This window comes from Crocuta crocuta, unplaced genomic scaffold, assembly GCF_008692635.1.
Source record: "Crocuta crocuta isolate KB4526 unplaced genomic scaffold, BGI_CrCroc_1.0 scaffold228, whole genome shotgun sequence".
In the NCBI taxonomy this organism is placed as follows: Eukaryota; Metazoa; Chordata; class Mammalia; order Carnivora; family Hyaenidae; genus Crocuta; species Crocuta crocuta.
In genome coordinates this window covers 2,288,818-2,309,974 of record NW_027532820.1, presented here as the reverse complement: position 1 = coordinate 2,309,974, position 21,157 = coordinate 2,288,818, and the positions used below count along the sequence as shown (strand labels likewise).

The 21,157-nt window shown below is 50.7% G+C and overlaps 1 protein-coding gene across 1 annotated transcript in view; it reads right to left on the bottom strand.

Annotated features, from left to right (window-relative positions):
- Positions 1–2,452: 2,452 nt before the first annotated feature.
- HIPK2 (homeodomain interacting protein kinase 2) overlaps positions 2,453–21,157 on the bottom strand; it is a 116,960-nt gene continuing 98,255 nt past the window's right edge. Inside the window, exons 12-14 of the mRNA XM_077781078.1 lie at positions 9,821–10,065; positions 3,872–4,029; positions 2,453–2,798 (exon numbers count right to left, since the gene is read on the bottom strand). Coding sequence (XP_077637204.1) covers positions 2,457–2,798; positions 3,872–4,029; positions 9,821–10,065 — 745 coding nt within the window. The 3' untranslated portion in view covers positions 2,453–2,456. The remainder of the gene's footprint in view (positions 2,799–3,871; positions 4,030–9,820; positions 10,066–21,157) is intronic.

Below are 21,157 nucleotides of genomic sequence, written 5' to 3'. Positions count from 1 at the left end.
TCTCACAGGCTTTCCTACTGGGGACACGGGGCTGCCTGTGTGTCTCCGGTGGGCCGTGGGGTCCTTCCTTCCAGCCTGAGGCCTGGGCTAAGCGGGTTGCACTTTGGGGACCCATTTCTTTGTTAGATGGGCAGAATTTATGGTTGGGGAGGGGGAATTTCCAGAGTTATTTCACATTTCACAGCTAACAGCTAAGGTAGTGGCTTGGCTTCATGACTGAATCAGGCTGGATAGCGCTATAAAACCACTGTTCACAGTAGATGGTTAAGGGAGACTGTGGAGGGGGGTGGGGAGTGTGAGGACAAGCTGACGAGACCGGGAGCCATCTCTTTGCACCTTGGAAACTTGGCTTTGGGATCGGTTAGGACTCAGCATCGAGAATCAGACAATTAGGACCACCCTTCCAAGCCGCATCTGTGACCAGAGTCTGCCAACATTCACGTATTCAAGAGTAATTTGCTACGAATGGAGCTCTCCCTACTCCCCACTGGCCTCAGCAGTGTTCGAAGCCTGCGAAAACTTCCAGAATGTATCAAAGGTGCAAAGAGGGCAAAGGGCAAATTTCTTTGGAAACTTAGGTGCCTGTGGGAGTGTTCCAAAGTGCAGTGTAAGACCCCTCCCTCCCCCCGGTTACCCTCATAAATGTCCCTCCGACCTTCTGCCCACCAGACCCCTCTGAAAACCAAAGCCAAAGTCGAGTCTTGGGTAGGCCTGGTAATGTGAGGAAAGATTCAGCAGCAAACAAAGGTTGATGGTTGTCTACAGAGGGAAGGATCTGGCAAAATCGTGAGAGCAAAACACAGTCAGTGGAACCAGAGAGAGGGGCAGGGCCGTGGGGCGGGTCCGAGAGCCTGGCGTTGGGTACCGGGCCTCCTCTCCTCTGTCCCTTCCATATTAGGAAGGAGGTAGCCCCCTGGCAAGGCCAACATTGCCACAAACACAGCTGGGACCTCTGCTCCCATGAGAGTAGAGCTGGCCCAACTGTGGACTGGAGGCCGGGTGGGATGAGGGTACAGGGTGGGGAGTCTCTCTTGCTCTTTGTCTCCAAAATAAAAGTTGGATTTGTCCACCCGCCATCCATCTCCCACGTCTCTCTCAAGATCCATGGGTGCCCCCCATGCCACCGTCAGCTCCCTGATGCCCCCCTGCTAGCAAACAGCTCAAAAAAGACAACAGATATTAAAATAAAATAAAATAAAAATTTCAAAAGAAAAGAAAGCAAACAAGGAAAGACCAGAGTAAAATCTACAACAGCACAAAAGAAGAGCTGAGATGATGTGACTCGCCTCAGGCAGCTTCTTGGAGTACCATGGAAATAAACCCTCACACCGCGTCTGTCGGTCGGTAAGGCACTAGGAGGGAACGGTGTAAAATCAAGGATGCGAGAGCCGTGATGGCGGCGCCGAGGGACACACAGGGAGGGTGGCATCCGCGCTCACACCCACACACACTCGTTCACGCTCACACACCTGGACCACCACACTGGTTACATGCCTATGTTATACCACTTTTTTTTTGTGCAATTACATTGAGTAATAGTCTATTGGTATCATTGGAGTTGAACACAAAGTAGAAAACGGGTGTAGACTGCTACATTCTACTAGGGTGTCGGCGACGCCCACTACCCCTATGCTACGTGACTAGGGATTGATTCAAAGAGAAAATAAATCTTCAGGAAAGAAAAAAAAAAAACCCTAAAGTTTTGCAACACACATTATTAATGACACCGGAGGAGTAACATTGCTTAGGGATTTATCCAGAGTGCTCAGGGAGAGAAAATGCGCCCTCTGCTAGGGGGTCTTCCTTCAGCCCCAGCCACCCCCCTCCAGTCCTGACAAATGAGCCAGAACTGGGCTTTTGCCAACCCCACGCCAGCCCCCAGATATCAGCCTCCTGAGGCCATGGCCTGACCTTCTAGAGGGCTGCTGACTCTTTAGAGTTCTGGAAAAATCCCTAATTCTTATGTTCCATAATTAAAAATCTATTGGATTTCCATATCAGGTGTCCCTGACAGCAAATTCTTAAATGTCACTTGCCGTCATATGAAAATAATCTTTGAGAAGTTCATAGATAAAGTTCTTCAAAAACTGGGGCCCCCCATTTCCAGAATCTTCCGTTGCTCTCTTCTTCTCCTTTCCAGTTTGGTGCAGAATGGGTTCGTGAGCTGTGTTTTTTGTTACTGACGTTTTCTTTTTTTTCTTTTTCTTTTTTAAAATAAAAAGCATAGATTTCCCCCTCCTCAATCCCTTCTTTTTTAAAATGTTCTCTTCTCTGCTCTAAGTCCCCCCACCTCCTAGTTCAAGTTTCATCTGTGTCCGTCCCTGCCCCCTGCCCCCCCTGCCCCGTTGCATTGTTTGTGTGCCGCATCTTCAGTATAAAAAGCCCAGCTCCCACCTCACCCCTCCTCCCTCCTCCCCTCTGGCCATCCTCCCTCCCCTCCCCTTCCCTTCCAGTGTTTATATGTAAGGGTACTGGTTGACCTTGGCGGGGCTCAGTGGGTATCCAGTGTAGACGGTGGAGGCCGGAGAGGCGCTGATGTAGGTCTGGTGGGCAAACTGGGCTGGATACTGACTCGGGTGGATGGTGGGCGAGGGCAGGACCCGGGGGCCCATGCTCACGGGGACCTGATGGACGATGCTGGCCGGGTAGGCAGTGTGCTGCACGGTGTGACGTGCCGAGCCCTGGGAGGCCACCAGGTGGGCCACGGTGCCGGTGGAGCCCGGGGCCGCGGGCGCCGTGTAGGTGTAGAGGTGGGGCTGGGTGGGGAGGTGGGCCGCGGCGGCAGCGGCGGNCACGGGGAGAAAGAGGAAGAAGTGGGAGGGAGAAGGGGGGAGGGGAAGAGAGAGAAGTGGGAGGGAGGAGGAGGGAAAGAGAGAGAAGTGAGAAGAGGTAAGAGAGGAAGGGGAGGAAGGAGAGCTGGGGGTAGGGAGGAGGGAGGACAGAGGAGGAATAGGGAGGAGGGAGAGGGGAGGGGGCCAGAAGCCGGAGGAGTGACAGAAGGTGCCCCCCTTGCAACGTTAGCCTGGACCGAGAAAGGGCTGGATGATGGCAGATCAAGCCGGCTGGAAAGGTAACAGGAGCCGGTGTGTCTCCTAAAAGCATATGGGGCAGGGAAGTGTCCAAGGAGCCCCTCTCAGAGTGACAAGCGCTTCCTCCCTCGCACTGAAATCTTGTTCTCTAACATCCCAGGCTCTTGGGAACTTTGCTGTTTGGAGTTAGGTTGGTATGAATCTCGCCCAGAGAGCCAGAGTCACAGTGAATAGGGACGCGGCCTCAGTTTACCGAGTGCACCGCTTCGGATGAGGGGTATCTGAACACAAACTCCCCCTTCACCGCGCCTCCACGGCTTCTGAGGAAGCAGGCCCCGAGTCCGCTTGGCAGTTCAGACCTGCCACAGACCCTCTGCACACAGGCCGGCTCTGCCCGTGGAGACCCTGCTTGTTTAGAATTCCACCTACTCGCCACCCACCCTCTCCAAATCCTCTCTTGCCCTCGGTGTGGGGTTTCCTGGGTGTGGCCTGGCCTCCCTCTATCTGCCTGGGACCCTGGTCTGACTGGGCCAGGACACCGGGTTTTACCCTTTGCTAGGCCGAAACGGCAAGATGTGGGCCATCCTGTATTTAAGCTTTGGCACCATGTCACTAAGTGCTTTGTGACATTAGACAACTCATTTTACCTTGGGCTGCCTCCCCGTGACCCAGTCATACCAACACCCCCAAGGGTGACCCATGGAGAGGAGGCGGAGGTCCCTCGGGACGCGTCCTGCCATGAGGTGGGGGAGGGCCCGCAGCAGCGACCTGCTCCCAGGCTGGGGATCGCAGGGAGTGGCACTGACTCCCTGGCCGCTGGGACAGGGTCAGGAGGCACTCACCTGGCTGAGATTGAGAGGCTGCTGCTGCTGGAAGTGTGGGCCCGGCCGCTGCTGCCGGTAGGCAATGGCTCCGGACGAGCTCCCTGAAGAGTGACCGCTGGTGGAGGTCACGTTGCTGGAGGACTTGGACTTGTAGGAGGAGTGCTGGCCTGTGTTCACTGTGTGAGGAGGAGCGACAGGTCACAGACTGCTCACATGTCCTCTGCTGCCCAGAAGACCCTGCCCCTCGAGGAAACAACGGCGCTCTTCAAGGAAGTAACGTGTTCCCGAGACTGGCCAATCAAAACCAGCCTCGTCTCCCCCAGACCCAGTTAAGAGCCTGCCCAGAGTCCGGACAGGCCACCGGGCTTTGGCTCGCCCCAGTGGTTAGGAGCCCGTCCCAGCTTGCTGCACTTTAGGATTCCCGTCTGGTGACACTGAAAAGCACAAGGAGAGTCTAACAGAGGAAAGGAGGAGGCGTCTGTGTAGCTCTTCATGCCCCGTGGGGCTCTGAGATCCAGAGACACAGTGACAGATAAGCAGTGTATAGATGAACAAGCCTCAGAAAAAGGACCACACGCTTCTGAGGGAAAAACAACCCATGGTCCCTAGTGTGAACCGGGCGAGGCTGGGGCAAAGGATGTTAAGTATGAATGAAGCATCCACCACAGTGAGCAGGCCCTTGACGTAACTGGGTTGGATCAATTCCATTATAAATTTCAGAGTGATGAGATCAAAGTCAAAGAGGAGATGGCTAGGGCCAGCAAGAGAGAACACTGAGTAATTGCTGATGGAGAGAAACATGAAGAGTGAAGGTCTGGGACACCAGAAACTTGGGGATGGGAGACTGGGGTGCACAATGAAGTCTACAAGGAGCCTCCCCGCGTCACAGGCAGCAGCTCCCTCTCCAGGAAAGCGAGGGCTGCCTCACTGGGGAGGGAGGCGGTGGGTCCTGAGACCTCCAAATCTGTGCATTGGCACCTGTGGGTCCTCTCATCCCACCCACTGAATTAGAACCCCATGGGAGGGGGTGCCTGGGAATCTCTATTAGTAATAAGCAGCCAGGCCCTGGTGTACAGAGGTATGTAAATGAAGTCAAATCCAGTTAGATTCTCAAAGGCCTTCAAAGCCTGGAGGGTTGAGGGGTTTCGAGGGCCCACTGCAGGGAAAGAGACAGAAAGCCGCAAATGTTGGCTATCGGCAGAGCTTGGTTCCTCCCCTTTGCTCAGCCGTGGTGCTATCGTGATGGGGCCAAAGTCCTTGCAGGTTGGCATCAGGCCACATCCGTGCTTGCTGTGTGGGCCCCAGCTGCAGAGGCTGTCTCTCTGCCCCTATTTCAACTTTCTGGGCACTCTGTGTGGTAATTCTATTTGAAGGAGAAACCCTGAGCTCGAGGTATCTATAGCTTGAGTCTGCAACGAAGAGGTTGGGAATTTTCGATAAAATGGTGTGACAGAGTCCAGCCTGCGCCTGTCACCACCATTGCGGGGACAGGGAATGGGGCCTGGGTCAGAGCAGGGGACCCCAAATAAGTGAGGGGGTCTTGCAAGGGACCAAGACATCAAGGTGGGAAGCCAGACGCCTGCAAGTTCCAGCCACATGGCCTTAGTCGAGTTACTTAACCTCTCAGTGCTTCTACTTTCATGTCTGGAAAACTGGGAGAATAATGGTAACTCTTTAGGGTGGTCATAGGTGCACAGCAGTTAACGTATATAGAACGTGGAGTAACTGCCACATGTTAAGCTGTTAAATGCGTGAGCTGTGTTAGCTCTTGTTAATGTCTTTATTATTGAGCCTTGTCCCCTGGCCAAAGCTGATGCTCAAGGAACAGATGTCTCCTCCAAGCTGGGACAACCGAGTCCTGTCCTCTGGAAATGGGAGACTCCGGGGCAGGGTGAAGCAGTGCTCCAGGAAGCAGGCATTGGGCCCCCAGCAGCCCAGGTCCCAGGAGTTCTGGCTCCTGCCCAGCCTGGGACATAGTTGTCGAACTTTCCTTCCGCTCTCTTAATTCCTTCCAATAAATTAGGAGTCTGAAGGCGTCTAAGTGCAGAGTTCATTCAACTATCTTCCTAAAAGAGCCATAACTGACTCAAGAGACGGGAAGAGGTTACGTGAGAACCCCTGGGGCTCCTCCCTGAGCTCAGAACCACAGGGGGTGAGTTCCGTGAGAACACGGACTGGGGCCTGCACAGCATTCATCACGACTTGGGCCCAGGGAACACCTGGGAGTTCCAGCCGTCTACAGCCTGTTTGCACCTTGGCTCCATGGGCCTCCTGGGCACCAGGAAGCTGAGGAAGGCTACTTTTCGGATTTTTCTGAGACTGGGATGATTTTGTGGTGTTGAGAAAATCCACAGGCTGAGGACAAGCAGGTGCTGGAATAAAGTTCCTTCCTGCCTCTTACCTGTCACTAAAAAGGCTGCAGCACATCCTCACAGGGGAAAATAAATCTCTCTTCACAGTGGAAAAGTTATCCCATGGGGTTCCCCAGAGATGGCAGCACGGGCTGCTTCAGAACCAGCAGCCTTACTGCGGAGAGAGTGACCTCCCCCTGCTCCAGCTTTTTTTTTTTTGGTCGGAAATAATTCTCAGAGACACTCAGCGGTTCAGACATCACGCAGTTCTCGGGAAAGGCGGTGGGTAAGACCTCAGAGCCGTGCACACGGGCACACAGCGCAATGGGCCGAGGACCTGAAAGGCGTGAACTGCGGCTTCACAAATCTGTCCTCACTTGCCTTTGTGGTTTCTGAAGACACAGAACTGCTGTTATGCCTGCAAATCCGGCCCTCGGCCTCTTCACCTGTCTTCACTAGGGGTTGGAGCAGGTGGTCTTAAAGTTTCAGTAACTCTCCTCAAAATTTTGTCACCTCTCATGGAATGGCAGCAGCATCAAACGCTGACAAAACTCCAAGCTGGAAGATTTCTTTCTTTCTTTTTTTTTTTAACATTTTGTTTTGATGTTTATTTATTTTTGAGAGAGAGAGCATGCAAGTGCGCACGAATGAGGTAGGGGAGGGGCAGAAAAGGGGGGGGACAGATGATCTGAAACAGGTTCAGCACTGCCAGCAGAGAGCCCGAAGCAGGGCTTGAACTCACGAACTGTGAGATCATGACTGAATGATCTCAGCCACCCAGTGGCACCTGAGTGACTGAGCCACCCAGGTGCCCCCAAGCTGGAAGATTTCCAACCTGTGGAAATTTGGCCACTCTCTCATGCATCCTTCATCTTGTTTTAAAAGGCCGGGAAAAATTTAGCACCAGCCACCTTTAAAAACAAATTAATTTGCAGATGAGCTCAAGATCTATCTTGAGCCATTATTCATCTTTTAAAGGGATCATTAGCGTCACAGAGTCCCCCTGAGGTGTCTCGGAGCAGGGGTGTTCCTGACATAACAAAGTAACCGAACTCACTGTTCTCATGTTCCAGTTCTCAGTCCCTGATCTGAAATCCCTGGGGCCACACGTTCATTTTTGAAATTCAGAATTTCAGGTTTTAGGTTCAGTGTGTTAGGTTACCCCCAGCATAGCCGTGGGCACCACTTCGTAATCAAAGCCATGAGGATTCTTGCTCCAAAAAACACGGATATTCTACTAAGCAGCACAAATGACTATGACAGAGAGACTGTGCATGGGCCCCGTGTTGATTCAGGCCAGGCTTCACCACCAATGGGTTTTCTGTAAATGTAAAATTTGGTGTTTGGAGTGTTTTGGATTGCAGATGAGGAACGACTGTCTTCTCTTCCTGCTCAATAAAAGGGCTGGGCTTCCTTAAAGGGTTTCAATGACATCTTGAGCCCTGTTAATTAGGCAGGCGAGCCCTTCACACTAAACTGTGTGCATCGCGGGCTGCATCTTTTTTCTTTTTAAAGATTTTATTTTTTTAAAGTAAACCCAACGTGGGGCTCGAACTTCCAACCCTGAGGTCCAAAGTCACATGCTCTACTGACTGAGCCAGCCAGGTGGCCCCTCAGAAGCTGCAATCATAAGCCGGTGCGTGTAGGGCTGCCTGAGGACTTGAGGGTCCGTGGCAATAAAGATTTAGGGGGTCAATTTCCAGGTTCCCAATGTGCAAATGTATCTTTTCCTGAGCTGATTTCCGAGCACTAGCATCCACTGGTTTTCCTTTCCCACCTTCTCTCTCACATCCACACGTCTCCTGTTCCTTCTGGAAACTTAACATGGTGCGTTGCCTCCAGGCATGCAAAGCCTGACCAGCTGCTGAGGGACAGAGAGACCCTCGAAAGCCAAGCCAAGCCGTTGCAGTAGGAAAGTGGAAGGCTGTCCAGTCTTACCTTATTCAGGCTGCAGACTCTTTTGTAAACTCCCCCACCCTATCCATCCATTCACGAAATAGAATTTGGAAGTGAGGCGGTTGTCACGGGGAAGCCGGTTCTGACAGAGCTGACATCGGCCTTGGCTGCCCGGCTGACAAGGAGTCAGCTGGGGGGTAAGGCAGCGTGCCCGTGTACCCGGGGAGTTGACTGTGCAGCTCCAAGGTCTTGACAGCATTTAAAGTACTTCAGTAATGACGCACCACATACAACGTGGTGGAAATGACGTCCTTTGCCAGTATTTGAACTTAAAAATGTGCGACGGATATCGTTGTAAACACTTAAGGGATACATGAGCAGAACAGTATGCGGGCCGCTGCTCTAAGGAATCCTGTCTCCTGGGCGAACCACTGTGTTTTACAGGTTCCTTTAGTCCTAGAGAGGGCTGCTTCCTGCCCAAGTTACTACTAAACCCCTTGCCTGGGTAGACAGAGAGGGTTCTGGAAGAGAGATGGCCTGTGTCCCACACTATGTGGGCTGGCCTCTAGGAAAGCTCCTAGAGACCCCATCCTCAATTCTGCTCTTCACCCTCAGGCCACTCTCAGGGACAGAACCTGAGTGGCCCATGCCAAGTGGCTCTTACACGTGGCAACTGCCCCAAGAAGCTTCCAAGATCTCCTGGAGCAGGTGACACAGACGGGTGTCACCTTCCTGATGAATAGCTCCCTGAATCTTTTTTTTTTTTTTGAGAAAATGTTTGTTTAGTGTGTGTGTGTGTTGGAGACAGAGAGAGAGAACAAAAAATGAATGGGGGAGGGGCAAAGAGAGGGAGACAGCGGCTCAAACTCACAAACCGCAAAATGGTGACCTGAGCCGAAGTCGGATGCTTAACCGACTGGCCAGCAAGGGGCCCCAATAAGAGCTCCTTGAATCTAAGCGAGGTCTTTTTAGGCAGTTTGTTCCTCTTTCCTTCTAAATAATGCTTCTGTGAAGGTATTGCCCGCCCTGGATGGGCTGATGATGGTCTGTGGGAAGGAGGCAGACGGCTTTTGGTTTGTTCCCTGAATTCTTCCACTGGGGAGCATGAACAAGGGAGTCACTGAAGACAGGCTACCGATCTGGGCAGAGCCACTAAGTTTGCTCGGGAAGGTTATGTTCTTGGTCTTTATTCTAGAGTGCACTGGTCAGGGCGAGCCTTCAGGGGATGGAAGGACTCCTTTTTCTCAAGCAGCGTGTAAGCAGACAAACACAGTCGCCATGACCTCTCCTCCCAACAGTGAGCTCCGAGGTGAGGCCGTCGCCCTCACCTGCCCAGACTCAGGGAAGGTTCTTTCCACACAGGAAGCTGCTCTACCACTCGGGCTTCTTCCTGCCGGAAGTCGGTCAGAAACTCCCTAAAATAGGTGTCATTGCCCACCTACGGATAAGGGACTGCGTGGCTTTTATTTCTTCTTTATTGACCTAGTCAGAGGGAGAGCCACTGTAAAGGCAGCGAGGTGTGAATTATAGAATTAAAAACTGAAAATGCTGCTTATGCAAAGTGATGGTAAGCAGAATCCTGCCCTGGCGGCTTGAGTGAGGTCCTCGGGTGAGGACCGACCATAACCCGGTGCTGACACACAACACAATCGCTAGTAGCAGCAAACAGGCAAACCAGCCTGTAGAGAGAGGGTCCTGGCCTGCCCTGGCCCCAAGTTACCTGGCCCCAGGCTGTCACATTCCACCAACACTTCGCTGGCCTGGGTTTTCAGGGGTGGCACGATGATGGTCCGGGGGTTCCCAGTGCAGTGATTCTCCAGGCTCCCCTTGGTGTCAGAGGTGTTGGCGTGGTGCCCAGTGCGGTGCTGCACGGAGTAGGGGCTGGTGTTGCTGGAGGAGTCGGAGTAGGGAGAGTCGTGGACCGTGACGCAGCTGATGACGTTTTTTCTCTGCTTAGAGACAGTGCTGAAAATGGAAAGGGAGAAATCAGAACCACGAGAAAGCCATGAAGTGAGACACCAGCCAGAGTTCCAGAACTGGCTGTGTGACAAGCCCTTCACTGTGCTCCTGGACAGGGGAGGGGAGCGGGGCAGGAGAGGGGGTGGGAGTGGGGACAGCGGGCACACAGGTGTCACCTGTCCAACCTGCAGCAGGCAGACAGGCGAAGACACGAGAAAGGGGCTGGAGCTGGGCCAATTGGTGTTTCTGGAAACCAGAGAGAAGCTTCCAGGTGGACCTTGGCTTCCCCCAAGCCCCCTTCTCACAGCAGACTCAGTAGAGCTGCAGGGGAGGTGCCTATAGCCCAGAGCTGTGTGGCAACACCCCCTGGGCCACCAGAAGGGGACATCTCAGCAAGTAGAGGGAGCCCAGCAAGCCCCTGGCATCCCAAGGCCCTGGTGTGGGAAGACAGCGCTGGGAGCGGAGCACCATCAGCTTAGGCTCGGGGCCTGGGAGACTCAGCAAACTCGGGCAGGAGGGAGCAGGATGCAGAGAGAGGGGCGGATGAAGAGTGAGGGTCTGGGGTGCCTGGGTGGCTCAGTCGGCTAAGCGGCCAACTTCAGCCCAGGACCAGGGAGGGGACGGCTCTGTGTCTAGGTGAGGTCAGAGGGGCTCCCACGGGGGTGATGCCTACAAGCGAGTCATTTGGACTCTCTGGACCTCCTGTATCTGAAGCTTCATTCGGTGCTGACAGGGAGGGACCAGCGATGGAGGGCTCTTGGCCAGCACGCATTTTCTTTCCTGAGGTATTTATGTTTGTGCGGCTACTCAGAGAGCCAATTCTGTCTGCCTCCAAGATGGGCTGGTGGGATGACGGATATGGAATTTGTTGCTTATTGTGAAGGTTTTAAAAATGGATTCCATCTATTTTTGTATATTGATCATCTATTTTTAAGAAATATCGATTGCCCCAAGTAAGACGGTCAGTTTCCAACTCATTTGCTAGGAGAAAAAGCTATTTATGGAGTGCCTAATGGAGCCACAACCCACCCCCCCAGCTGCCGCGATGTCTTGCCCAAGGTCACACGGCCAATCGCAGGCCACACTCTTTCCAAGATAGATGTCTGCCACCCTAAGGGCAGCAGAGAAGTGGGCAGGCTCAGGAGCCCCAGGCAGCGGGCGGAAGGAAGCAGAAGGAACGTGGGCTGTTAACCTACAAAAGGCTGTGGGGGCTGAGATGTGAGCCCACGGAAGGTCTGAGCCCCTGCTCCCCAAAGCCTGATGCTACTGCCATCTGGGCTGAATACTTCTCATGGCTGCACATTGTGTCCTTCTCGGTTTAGGGTAGGAGTGTCCCTTGCTCACGATGTCTGTGGGTAAGAACATGGGCCCTGTAGCCCGGGGCCCACCCTCAGCGTATGGTGGGTGTGTGGCCGTGGGCAGCTAGCTGCTGGGCCTCTGAGTGACTGTCTCCTTATCAGCCAAATGTGGATAACAGCAGCACCTACATACACAGGCTTATGTTGAGAAGTGAGAAAACAACACGGAAGTGCTTTGAATGGCGTACGGCACACAGTAAGCAGATGTTGGCCGTTAGTATCATTATTGGTTGTGTTACCTTATTTAACATGTAAAAACAGGTTTGCAAGGACAGATCTAGGCAAAGTGAACTCTATCAAGGTACGGATTCGACGGAGAAGTTTCTGGTCTATGAATAAACCAGAAGATTGATAACGAAAGAAATGAAAACTCATTAGTCAGAGATCTTGGAGATCTTTGGTAGGTGCTATGGGGAATTCCTGTACAAAGAAATAGAATACATGCTCTGCCCTGGAGGTGATTAAAATTTCAGTGGGGGACTGTGTAAAAACATGACAAGTTAAACAGTAAAAGCTCTAAAATAATCGGTTAAAGAGAATAATGGATGTCACAAAGCCTTCTGTGATGAACTGTCAAATGAGTCATACAGATGATAATTGTTGAGAGCTCAAAAGAAGGCGAGGAATGAATTGAGTGCATATATTTACAGCTCTTCACGTTAAGTTTGATAAGATATGTTTTAATTAATAAAGACCTGCGCTTCCCACTTCTAACGGCTGAAATGCAAAATAATCCATATGCTTGTTCCTCACAAAGCTAAACACAGAATTACCACAGGACCGGCAACTCCACTCCTGAGTAGATATGCAAAGGAACTGAAAGCAGGGACTCAGAGAAACCCATATGCCAGTGTTCACGGCAGCACTGTGCACACTAGCTGAAAGGTGGAAATAGCCTAGGTGACCACCAACAGATGAATGCAGAAGCAAAATCTGGTACATCCATACAGTGGCATATTGGCCATAAAGACAAACAGAGTTTCGAGCATGCTACGATACGGATGCCCCTTGGAAACATGCTCGATCAAAGAAGCCAGACACAAAAGGACAAATATTGTATGACTCCACTTACCTAAGGTACCTCGAATAACCAAATTCATAGAGAAAGTAGATTCAAGGTTACCAGGGGCTAGGGAAGGGAGGAATGGGGAGTTATTACCTAATCGGTACAGAGTTTCTGTTTGGGGTGACGACAGAATTCTGGAAATGGTGGTGATGGCTGCATACATTATCAACGTACTTAATGCCACTGAGAGACAAAAAGGCAAATGGGATTAGTGGGGGTTGGAGGCAGGTTGGGGGGCATTGAGATCCGGCACAAAAACCAGGAAGTGGGGAACCAGGAAAAAGTCCCTGAGGCTGTGGAATGAGGAGGGAGCAGTGGAAGGAGGGAGCACTGCCTTAAACAACAGACAAGGAGCTCTGCAGCTGTTCCCCGTGGTTGGGGGGAGGGGGTGGGTGATGGAAACGACTGTCTGTGCATGGTCTGCTGTGTATTAAGCGGTTACTAAAGGACTCCCCCCACCCCCACACCACGCACATGCCATCACAAAGTGCTCCCGGTTCCTGAGGGGACACAGGGACATGCACTGCCCTGTCCTTCACTCTCAGCTTCCGCCACAGCCAGTTGTGCATAACTGATGCACATACTCAGTGGCTCATCAGGTCACTGCACAAAACGCAGACGTGTTCTGTGGCAGGTGCACGTCCGTGGGTGTGGAACCCCACATGAAGAACAGAGCCTGGCTTCCAAATGTGTCCTGGGGGCTGGTGTTTGTTCTAATCCTGGCTCTGCTGTCCATTCACCCCCTGGACAGTGCTCTGATATTAGCATGACCCCGGACATCCCTCCACTTCCAACCTGCTCTGAAATCCACCAGGGGAAGTGGCACGAAAGGATCCATTATGAGGGTCCCACAAAAATTTATTCTTGAAGACATTTAAAATAGGATTTGGGGGGGCGCCTGGGTGTCTCAGTCGGTTAAGCGTCCGACTTTAGCTCAGGTCATGATCTCACGGTTCGTGGGTTCGAGCCCCGTATCAGGCTCTGTGCTGACAGCTAGTTCAGAGCCTGGAGCCTGCTTCAGATTCTGTGTCTCCCTCTCTCTCTCTGGCCCTCCCCTGCTCATGCTGTCTCTATCTCTCTCTCAAAAATAAATAAAATATTAAAAAAAAATAGGATTTGGTTTACACCTAATTTGGAGAGGTAATAAATCTCGAATTCCAGGCAGAGGGAAGAGCAAGCATAAAAGCTCAGAAGCAGGAGAGTATGTTCTAGCCTGAAGAGGAGTTAAGAAGTGTATCTTACATGTGAATCCAGACCTGGCCAATCCCAGGTCTTCCCCGGGTTCTAGGTAGTTTAGAGAACAAGCAAACACACCCACACACACACCACTATTTCAGCCAAACTGTAATAAAATTCCAATTGGACATATTGAAATTCTTCACTTTTCAATTTAAATTGTGGAGAAGTTTCACCTCAGCATGAGTGAAAGTCTAAAACACAATGGGCCACTTCGTGACTCAGTGAGCTTCGTATCACCGAAAAAGGATGCCTTGCTGGTAAAAGTCTTACAACAGCAGACAGCTGAGTCTGGGAGACCTGTAAGAATTTGGGGCCATCTCCTGATGGCAACCCTCTAGGGAGGGGGTCAGCCTTTCCACCAGAGGCTGCAGGCACTGCATGTCAGAGCCTTGCTATCTACCAAGGAGTGTGGGATAAGATCTGTAAACAGTTCATGGGTCTCATCCTTTGTTTTCCGAGTTGACAAGTCCCTCTGCCTAACGAGGAAATAGGTTCAACACAGTCCAGAACTAATTTACCTACCTTTTTGTATTTGCCTGTGATGGGTTGGGAAAAGGTGAATTAATTTTGATAGCTTGGTTTTTACTCTCTTCTACTGTTAAAATTTTCCATGCTCTAACTGAATACACGATGCAGATTCAACAACAAATGGGAAGCAGTTATTTAAATGAGTCACTTTCAAAATGAGCACCCATTTGATATTTACCATTATGGATTTTTTAGGCTCCTATATACTAATTCTATATATTGGGATTCATTCTACTACAGTTGTCTAATTATTACTGATAGTTTATCAATCTCATTATGAATTGGTTAATGGAACTGAGAGAGTCAGGAGTAAAATGAGAAATATAAGCTTAAATGGCCTTGGCAGAACATCATTTCTGAATAAAGAGCAAAGCTTCCAGAGTTCACAGTTACACTGCGTTGTGATGGTGACAGCTGGTGTTCATCATTTTAAAATGATGAAAAGAAACGAGGAGCTAGGAAGTACAGAAATCGGCCCCGATGGGGGAACTCTTGCTGGAGGAGCGGAGGCAAGCCTGTGACTCGTCCCCTGTAGGGCCCTATCTGGAGTGTTTCTGATTTCTGTTTGCCAACCTCAGTCAACTTTCTCCTTCAAGACCAAGGTTGAGACTCATCTCCACTAACAAACTTTCCTTGATTACTTCACCGCCCCATTCCACGGTCAATGCTGTATGGGATAAAAACTGGGCATGTCTTACAACACAGATTAGTAGCCCTGGGCAGCATTTTTAGGATGCACAGTGGCTGTTCCAAGTACTCCACAGACACTGATCTCTGATCCTCACAGCAAGACTGTGCAGTAAAGAACATTCCAATTCTGACTTTACGAATACTTAACATGGGATCTACCCTCTCGATCAGATTTTAAGTACACAGTAGCGCGCTGCTGACTATAGCTGCAGCGTTGTACAGCGCATCCCCGAAGCTCGTGCATCTGACTTAACTCAAGAGCCGCTGGCAACAGAGATTCCGCTGCTTGAGTCTATGAACTTGACTATTTTAGGAATCTTGTGTTAAGAGGTTCTTTGCTCTTTGCAGAATTTCCTTCTTTTGTAGGCTGAGTAGCATTCCATTGTATGTACAAGTTATGTTTTCTTTAGTGATCATCTGTCTGCTCCTCTGATGGACACTCGGGCTGTTTCCAGCTGTTGTCAATAATGTAGCAATGAACATGGGAGTGCAGATGTGTCTTCAAGGTCCTGATCTCACTCTTTTGGATAAATGCTCATTATTTATTTGGATAAATGCTCATTATTTATTTGGATAAATAAAAGTGAGATTATTGGATCAACGGTAGCTCTATTTTTCATTTTTTGGAGGAAGCTCAATACTGCATGTTCACACTACATTCCCACCAACAGTATGCAAGGGCTCGAATTTCCCCATAGCCTTGTCCACATTTATCTGCTGTTCTTTTGATGACAGCCACTCTGATAGGTGTAAGGTGATACTTCGTTGTGGTTTTGATTTGTGTTTCCCTGATCATTAGTGATGTCAAGCATCTTTTCATATAGCTGTTGACCACTTACGTGTCATCTTTTAAGAAATATCTATTCAAGGGGCACCTGGGTGGCTCAGCCAGTTGAGCATCTGACTCTTGATTTTGGCTCAGGTCATGATCTCATGGTTTGTGGGATCAAGCCCTGCGTCGGGCTCTGTGCTGGCAGCATGGAGCCTGCTTGGGATTTTCTCTCTCCCTCTCTGCCCCTCCCTTTCTCGTGCACCCACACACTCTCTCTCTCAAAATAAACAAAAACTTAAAAAAAAAATCTATTCAAGTCCTTAGCCCATTTTGTTATCGAGTTAGCGTGAGCATGCTCTCATTTCGTCACCATGCCATTATCTTTTACCCCACCCTTCCTACCCCCAAGCTCTGCAAATGTAAACTAACTATAACTCCTCTTTCTGGTTCTGGCGACAGTGTTCTTGCCTAAGCATGGGACATCTAAGCACAAGCCATGGAGTTATTCACACTGACAGGTGCCTCAGCTGATGGAGAGGAGAGCTGCTGGCTCAACCACCTTCACGGGGACGCATGTGGCTCTCTGCCCTGTTCCCACGCTCCCTCCACCCAATTAGAAATACAAGGCTGGGTACATTTAATCTGCTCTTGTGAGGAGAGGGACCAGAAGCTGATGCCTCCAGGTTAATGCTCTCCTTCTGAAGTATCACTTAGCTCTCAATTTAAAGTCATTAGTGAGAACAATAAAAAAAAATCTACATTTTAAATTTGGCACATACATTCTACTCAAGTTATGTTATTTACATGTTTATATGTAGGTCTCTTTCTTAACACACACACACACACACACACACACACACACACACACACACACTCACCAGGAAGATGGTCTTGCAGGACCACCTTCCTGAGAAATCAGAAGCAAGGTGTGGAAGAGCCCCGGGCCCAGTCCTCACCTCACCACACACAGCACAAGCACGTATTCCTTCTCCTTCCACCTCCTTCCAGAACCCAGGCACCGAGCGCCGCTCTGCCCCTCTGCCTGTGACACCCAGCACTCTCCCGCCCCTCTTCCCTCTGGCCCATGGAAGCCACGATGGGTCAGCGATGGCTTGGTCACAGGCTGAAGTGTTAGGACAGGCTGCTGGGGATGGTCGGGTGCAGGGTCCCCTCTTCAAAATGCTGCCCTTTTGTAAAAGGAGCCCCGTAGCCACACTACTCAACCCGCGGGGGTGTTCTGAAGGCACAGAAGAGGACGTAGAGAGGAGGCGGTGACGTCAGCTTTAACAAAACATCTTCCTGTCTCCTGAGAGTAAGATGGCTGAAATCTCCTTCAACCTGGGGCTGTGTCGCAACTTAAAACGCAAAACAACAAAGCCCTTTCCTACGATGCCGCACGTCAGGTTCCCGTCTCCTCACTGAGGCTCACAAACCAGGAGGATGAGCAGAGGAGGGGCGTGGTTGCAAGTGGCCATGGACGTGGGGCCACCTTGGGGTGGCTGCACCTGGCTGATAACACCTGAGCGTGGGTGTTCCCCTCTGTTAAGGGGATGTCAGTCTTTCAGGCGAAGCTCTCTTGAGCAGCAGCGAATCAGTGTCCTGACGCTGCCTTTTATCTGTAGTAATTATTCTAGTTTCACAATTTAGTGTAAAGACGAACATATAGGGTCAAATATTTTTATAAAAATATCTATAAAATTTTATAATTTATAATTATATATATTATATATAATTTTTATAATTAAAATTTTAAAAATATCTAAAATGCTGAGTGATGTTAATGAAGCAACTTTCCTGAAGTCCACATTTTGGTAACACCGGGCGTAATTCTCTGGAGTGGCTGCCTACACGCACAATGGGATGTGACAGGTGGCAGCGCCCTGCTGACCTCAGGAGATTAAAACCCGTCCACCAGAAATATCCAGGTACTTGAATGAATAAATACATGAAGGAATAAGGAGACTGGACCGAATGGTTTCTAGCTGATCAGTTGAAATGAGCCTCTCTGGCCACACATTTTAAAGGCCACCCTCGTGGAGCGCCTGGGTGGCTCAGTAGGTTAAGCGTCCAACTCTTGACTTGGGCTCAGGTCATGATCTCATGGTTTGTGAGTTGAGCCCCGCATTGGGCTCCATGCTGACAGTGAGGAGCCTGCTTGGGATTCTGTCTCTCCCTCTCACTCTCCCCCTCCCCAGCTCATGTGCTCTCTCTCAAAATAAATAAAACTTAAAAAAAAAGAAAAACCTTCTTAAAAAACAAAACTACCCTCATGACTGAAGCTTGTGTGATACAGCCTCTAAAGGGCAGTTTCAGCACACAGCAAGGTTAGCAAAGAGTCCGAATAATAAGATATGCACCAATAAGCTTTGCTCAAGGAGATTTCAAGGGAGAGAAGGCAGCTTACTCAGCACACACAGTCAAATGTTCCCCTAATCAAAATCACTTCTAAATAATTAAAATAAGACTGGTTCTACTACTTCCTCTTAGGGGACCCAGAAAAATTACAGTTTGGTTTGTTTTCTATCTTTACAACAATTCTCTAGCCATGCCCGCAGAGCAGACTCTCACTGAGAAAAAGCAGGCCGCTGGGTCTTGTTGGCCTTCTTACTTTAAAACGTCTTCTTGAAGAATCAGAAGAGCTGACCTGTGCCCTTCTTGCTGCTAGAGCTCATCACTGTGACTGATGCCTGGTGCCCAGTCGGGGCTCGGTGGACATGCTCTGGACCCCCCACAGCCTTGGCCTGGTGCCCCGCACCCAGCGGGTGTGACCATGAGAGTGTGGTGGCGGTCAGAGGAGTTCACATTTGTCAAGGTCATAACCGAAAAGAAATCAGTTATTTTTGCCAGTAATCAAGACTGCCGTGTCTTCCTTAGCATGGGACCCGAATTCCAATCCTGCTCCCCAGAACCTTCATCAGTTGGGGCGAGTCACTTGTCTTTCCTGGGTTGTGGTTTCCTCACCTATCGAGTGCAGTGGAACTACCTGCCGTGTATACCCTACTGAAAGACACACAGGACAGTGCCAATGGGAGCACTTAGTAAATGTCTGTCATGATTCCCCTCTTCTTTAATCTGCTCACTCCCAGCCTGCACCTTGTGCTCTGGAACCTTCCTCATAAGTAGGAGCTGCTGACCATCTGTCTGCTCTGGTAAGAAACAGCGGCAAACATGGGGGTCTGCAATAGTAACTTTGCCTTGGGGTTCCTCTAAAAGTTCTAGGCAATGTCATCTGGTCCCAGAGACTTAGTGACACCCTCAAAAAGGCCTAACATTGTGGGTCTGCCATTACGGGTCTTGCGCCGGCTCTAAAAGACACTGGTGGTGGAGGCGCTGCCATTTGCCACCATGATCATCATCTCTGTGAACGTCTTCGGTCCCTTCACTCTCTAGCTGCCTTACGGAGGCTGAGTCACGTTAGGAGAAGCAATCAGCATTTTAGACAGGGCCGCAGGGCTAGTCCTGGGGTGAGCAGCGAGCAGGAAATGAGGTCAGAAACACCGCAGAATTGGGATGCTCATGGCACAGGAGGAACCAGGTTTGGGAACAAGCACGAAGTCTTGGAGTGTTCAGACGGGAGCACGGGCAGGCTGGAAAATCTTCTAGCTGGAGGGAGGCCAAGAGGCTCCCCGATGGGCCGCACTTGGGGGCACACCCTTACCTTCCCAAGACTGGTGCTTTCCCGTGAGCTCCTCCGTATCTCCCGAAGCTGACCACCCCCACTGAAGGGGAGACCCTCCAATCCCCCTTCCATTTGGAAATCCCTGTCGTCCCTGTCTCTGCTTTCTGTCTGATCAGCTGCCCCTCTGCGCTCTGGGTCCTATGAGCCTGTCTCTGAGGCTCTAGCCCCACCGTGTGCCGCCCACCTCACTGGAATCTGCAATGTCATCCCCTTTCCTATTTATCTACACCCTCTGGGCCCTTGACTGCAGAAAATTCCCTACTCCCTGCTATTTCCTCAAGCTACGCTCCCTCTGAATCTCCACAGCACTCTGCTACTTTTTACGGGACCGATACTCCATTTTGTGTTATGATTTGTACATGTCTTTTTATTTTTAATATTTTTTTATTTATTTCTAGGAGAGAGAGACAGCGTGAGCAGGGGAGGGTCAGAGAGAGAGGGAGTCACAGACTGAAACAGGCTCCAGGCTCTGAGCTGGCAGTCAGCACAGAGCCCAACGCGGGGCTCGAACCCACAAACCGCGAGATCATGACCTGAGCGAAAGTCGGACGCTTAACCGACTAAGCCACCCAGGCGCCCGATTTGTACATGTCTTATCTTGCTTATTACCCTGCAAACCTCCTGAGGACACGGACTGCCTGCCTTATTTACGTAACACTTGCTGTTCCTAGCATGATATCTCACACTGGTGGGGCCAATAAATATTTACTGTGTTAGATTTTATGGTAATTCTGATTTTTAAGAACGTGTAATCCTATTTCCTCTCCGTTTTTCTCACTCCAAAACGTAGTCACAATAATGTGATCACATTATACTGTGGTTTCTCTATAAATAAAACAGCTATGGGGCTCTGTCTTACCCTACTCAGACTCAAAGACACTTTCCTGTCTTCTTGGGTCTTGAAACATTTTTTCAAGGCCAGAGTCATTTGATCTCTCCAGAAAACACGGTCGTCTCATTCCGTGAGCTTCCTGTCACAACTGCCGGCCGCCTGCACCCTTCGCGGTTACTCTCTGGCCTCGCGCTACAGCTTCCCGCGTTTGGTGTGACGTCTCAGGCAGGCCCCTGCCTTGTTCGCTTCACGAAGCTCTGGTCCTCCATGGCCACTGTCACTATTGGTGGCTGGTCCTCCCACGCGCACCTGCCCATGGGCTCGTTCCCCACCCTCCCCTAGGCCTGTCTCAACTGACTGACAACAAGAATTTCAGTTCTGTTTCTCTCTGGGGCCTTGGGGACGACGGCGGAAGCAGTGTGCGCGGCGGCTCGGCGCTGTGCTCAGCCCTGGCAGCCGTCTGATTGGTGGGGAGGCCGCTCTCTCATCCTGCTTTTCCTCAGACAGCCTATTCAATTCTCCCCTGAGCACATATGTGGAGATTCTGTGTCAATTCAAATCTCATACTTCAAAAACGATAGTCCAATCTAGTTGATTGTCAGATTCTTAAATTGCTTTTTCTGTTTCCTGGTTGCAGCAGAGGGCTGTGGGGGGCTGCTCGGCCCGTTTTATGGCCAGCGCTATAAACGCCTGGACAGGCTGCTCTGGGCTGGGAGAAACCTTTCTCTTTGTGATGGGACCAGCTGAGCCCACCATACTCCTGGGCTGGGGGGCGCGGGGTGCCGAGGGGGACGGAGTATGACTCAACTTGAGGGCTGTTATCAAAAAGGGAAACTGAGGTCAGTCCCGGAACAGGTAGGTGGGGAGTGAAGCACTGTGCCCGGTCTCCTCTGTGCAAGCCCCCCCCCCCGCCCCCCACAGTGCTCTCCTCTCT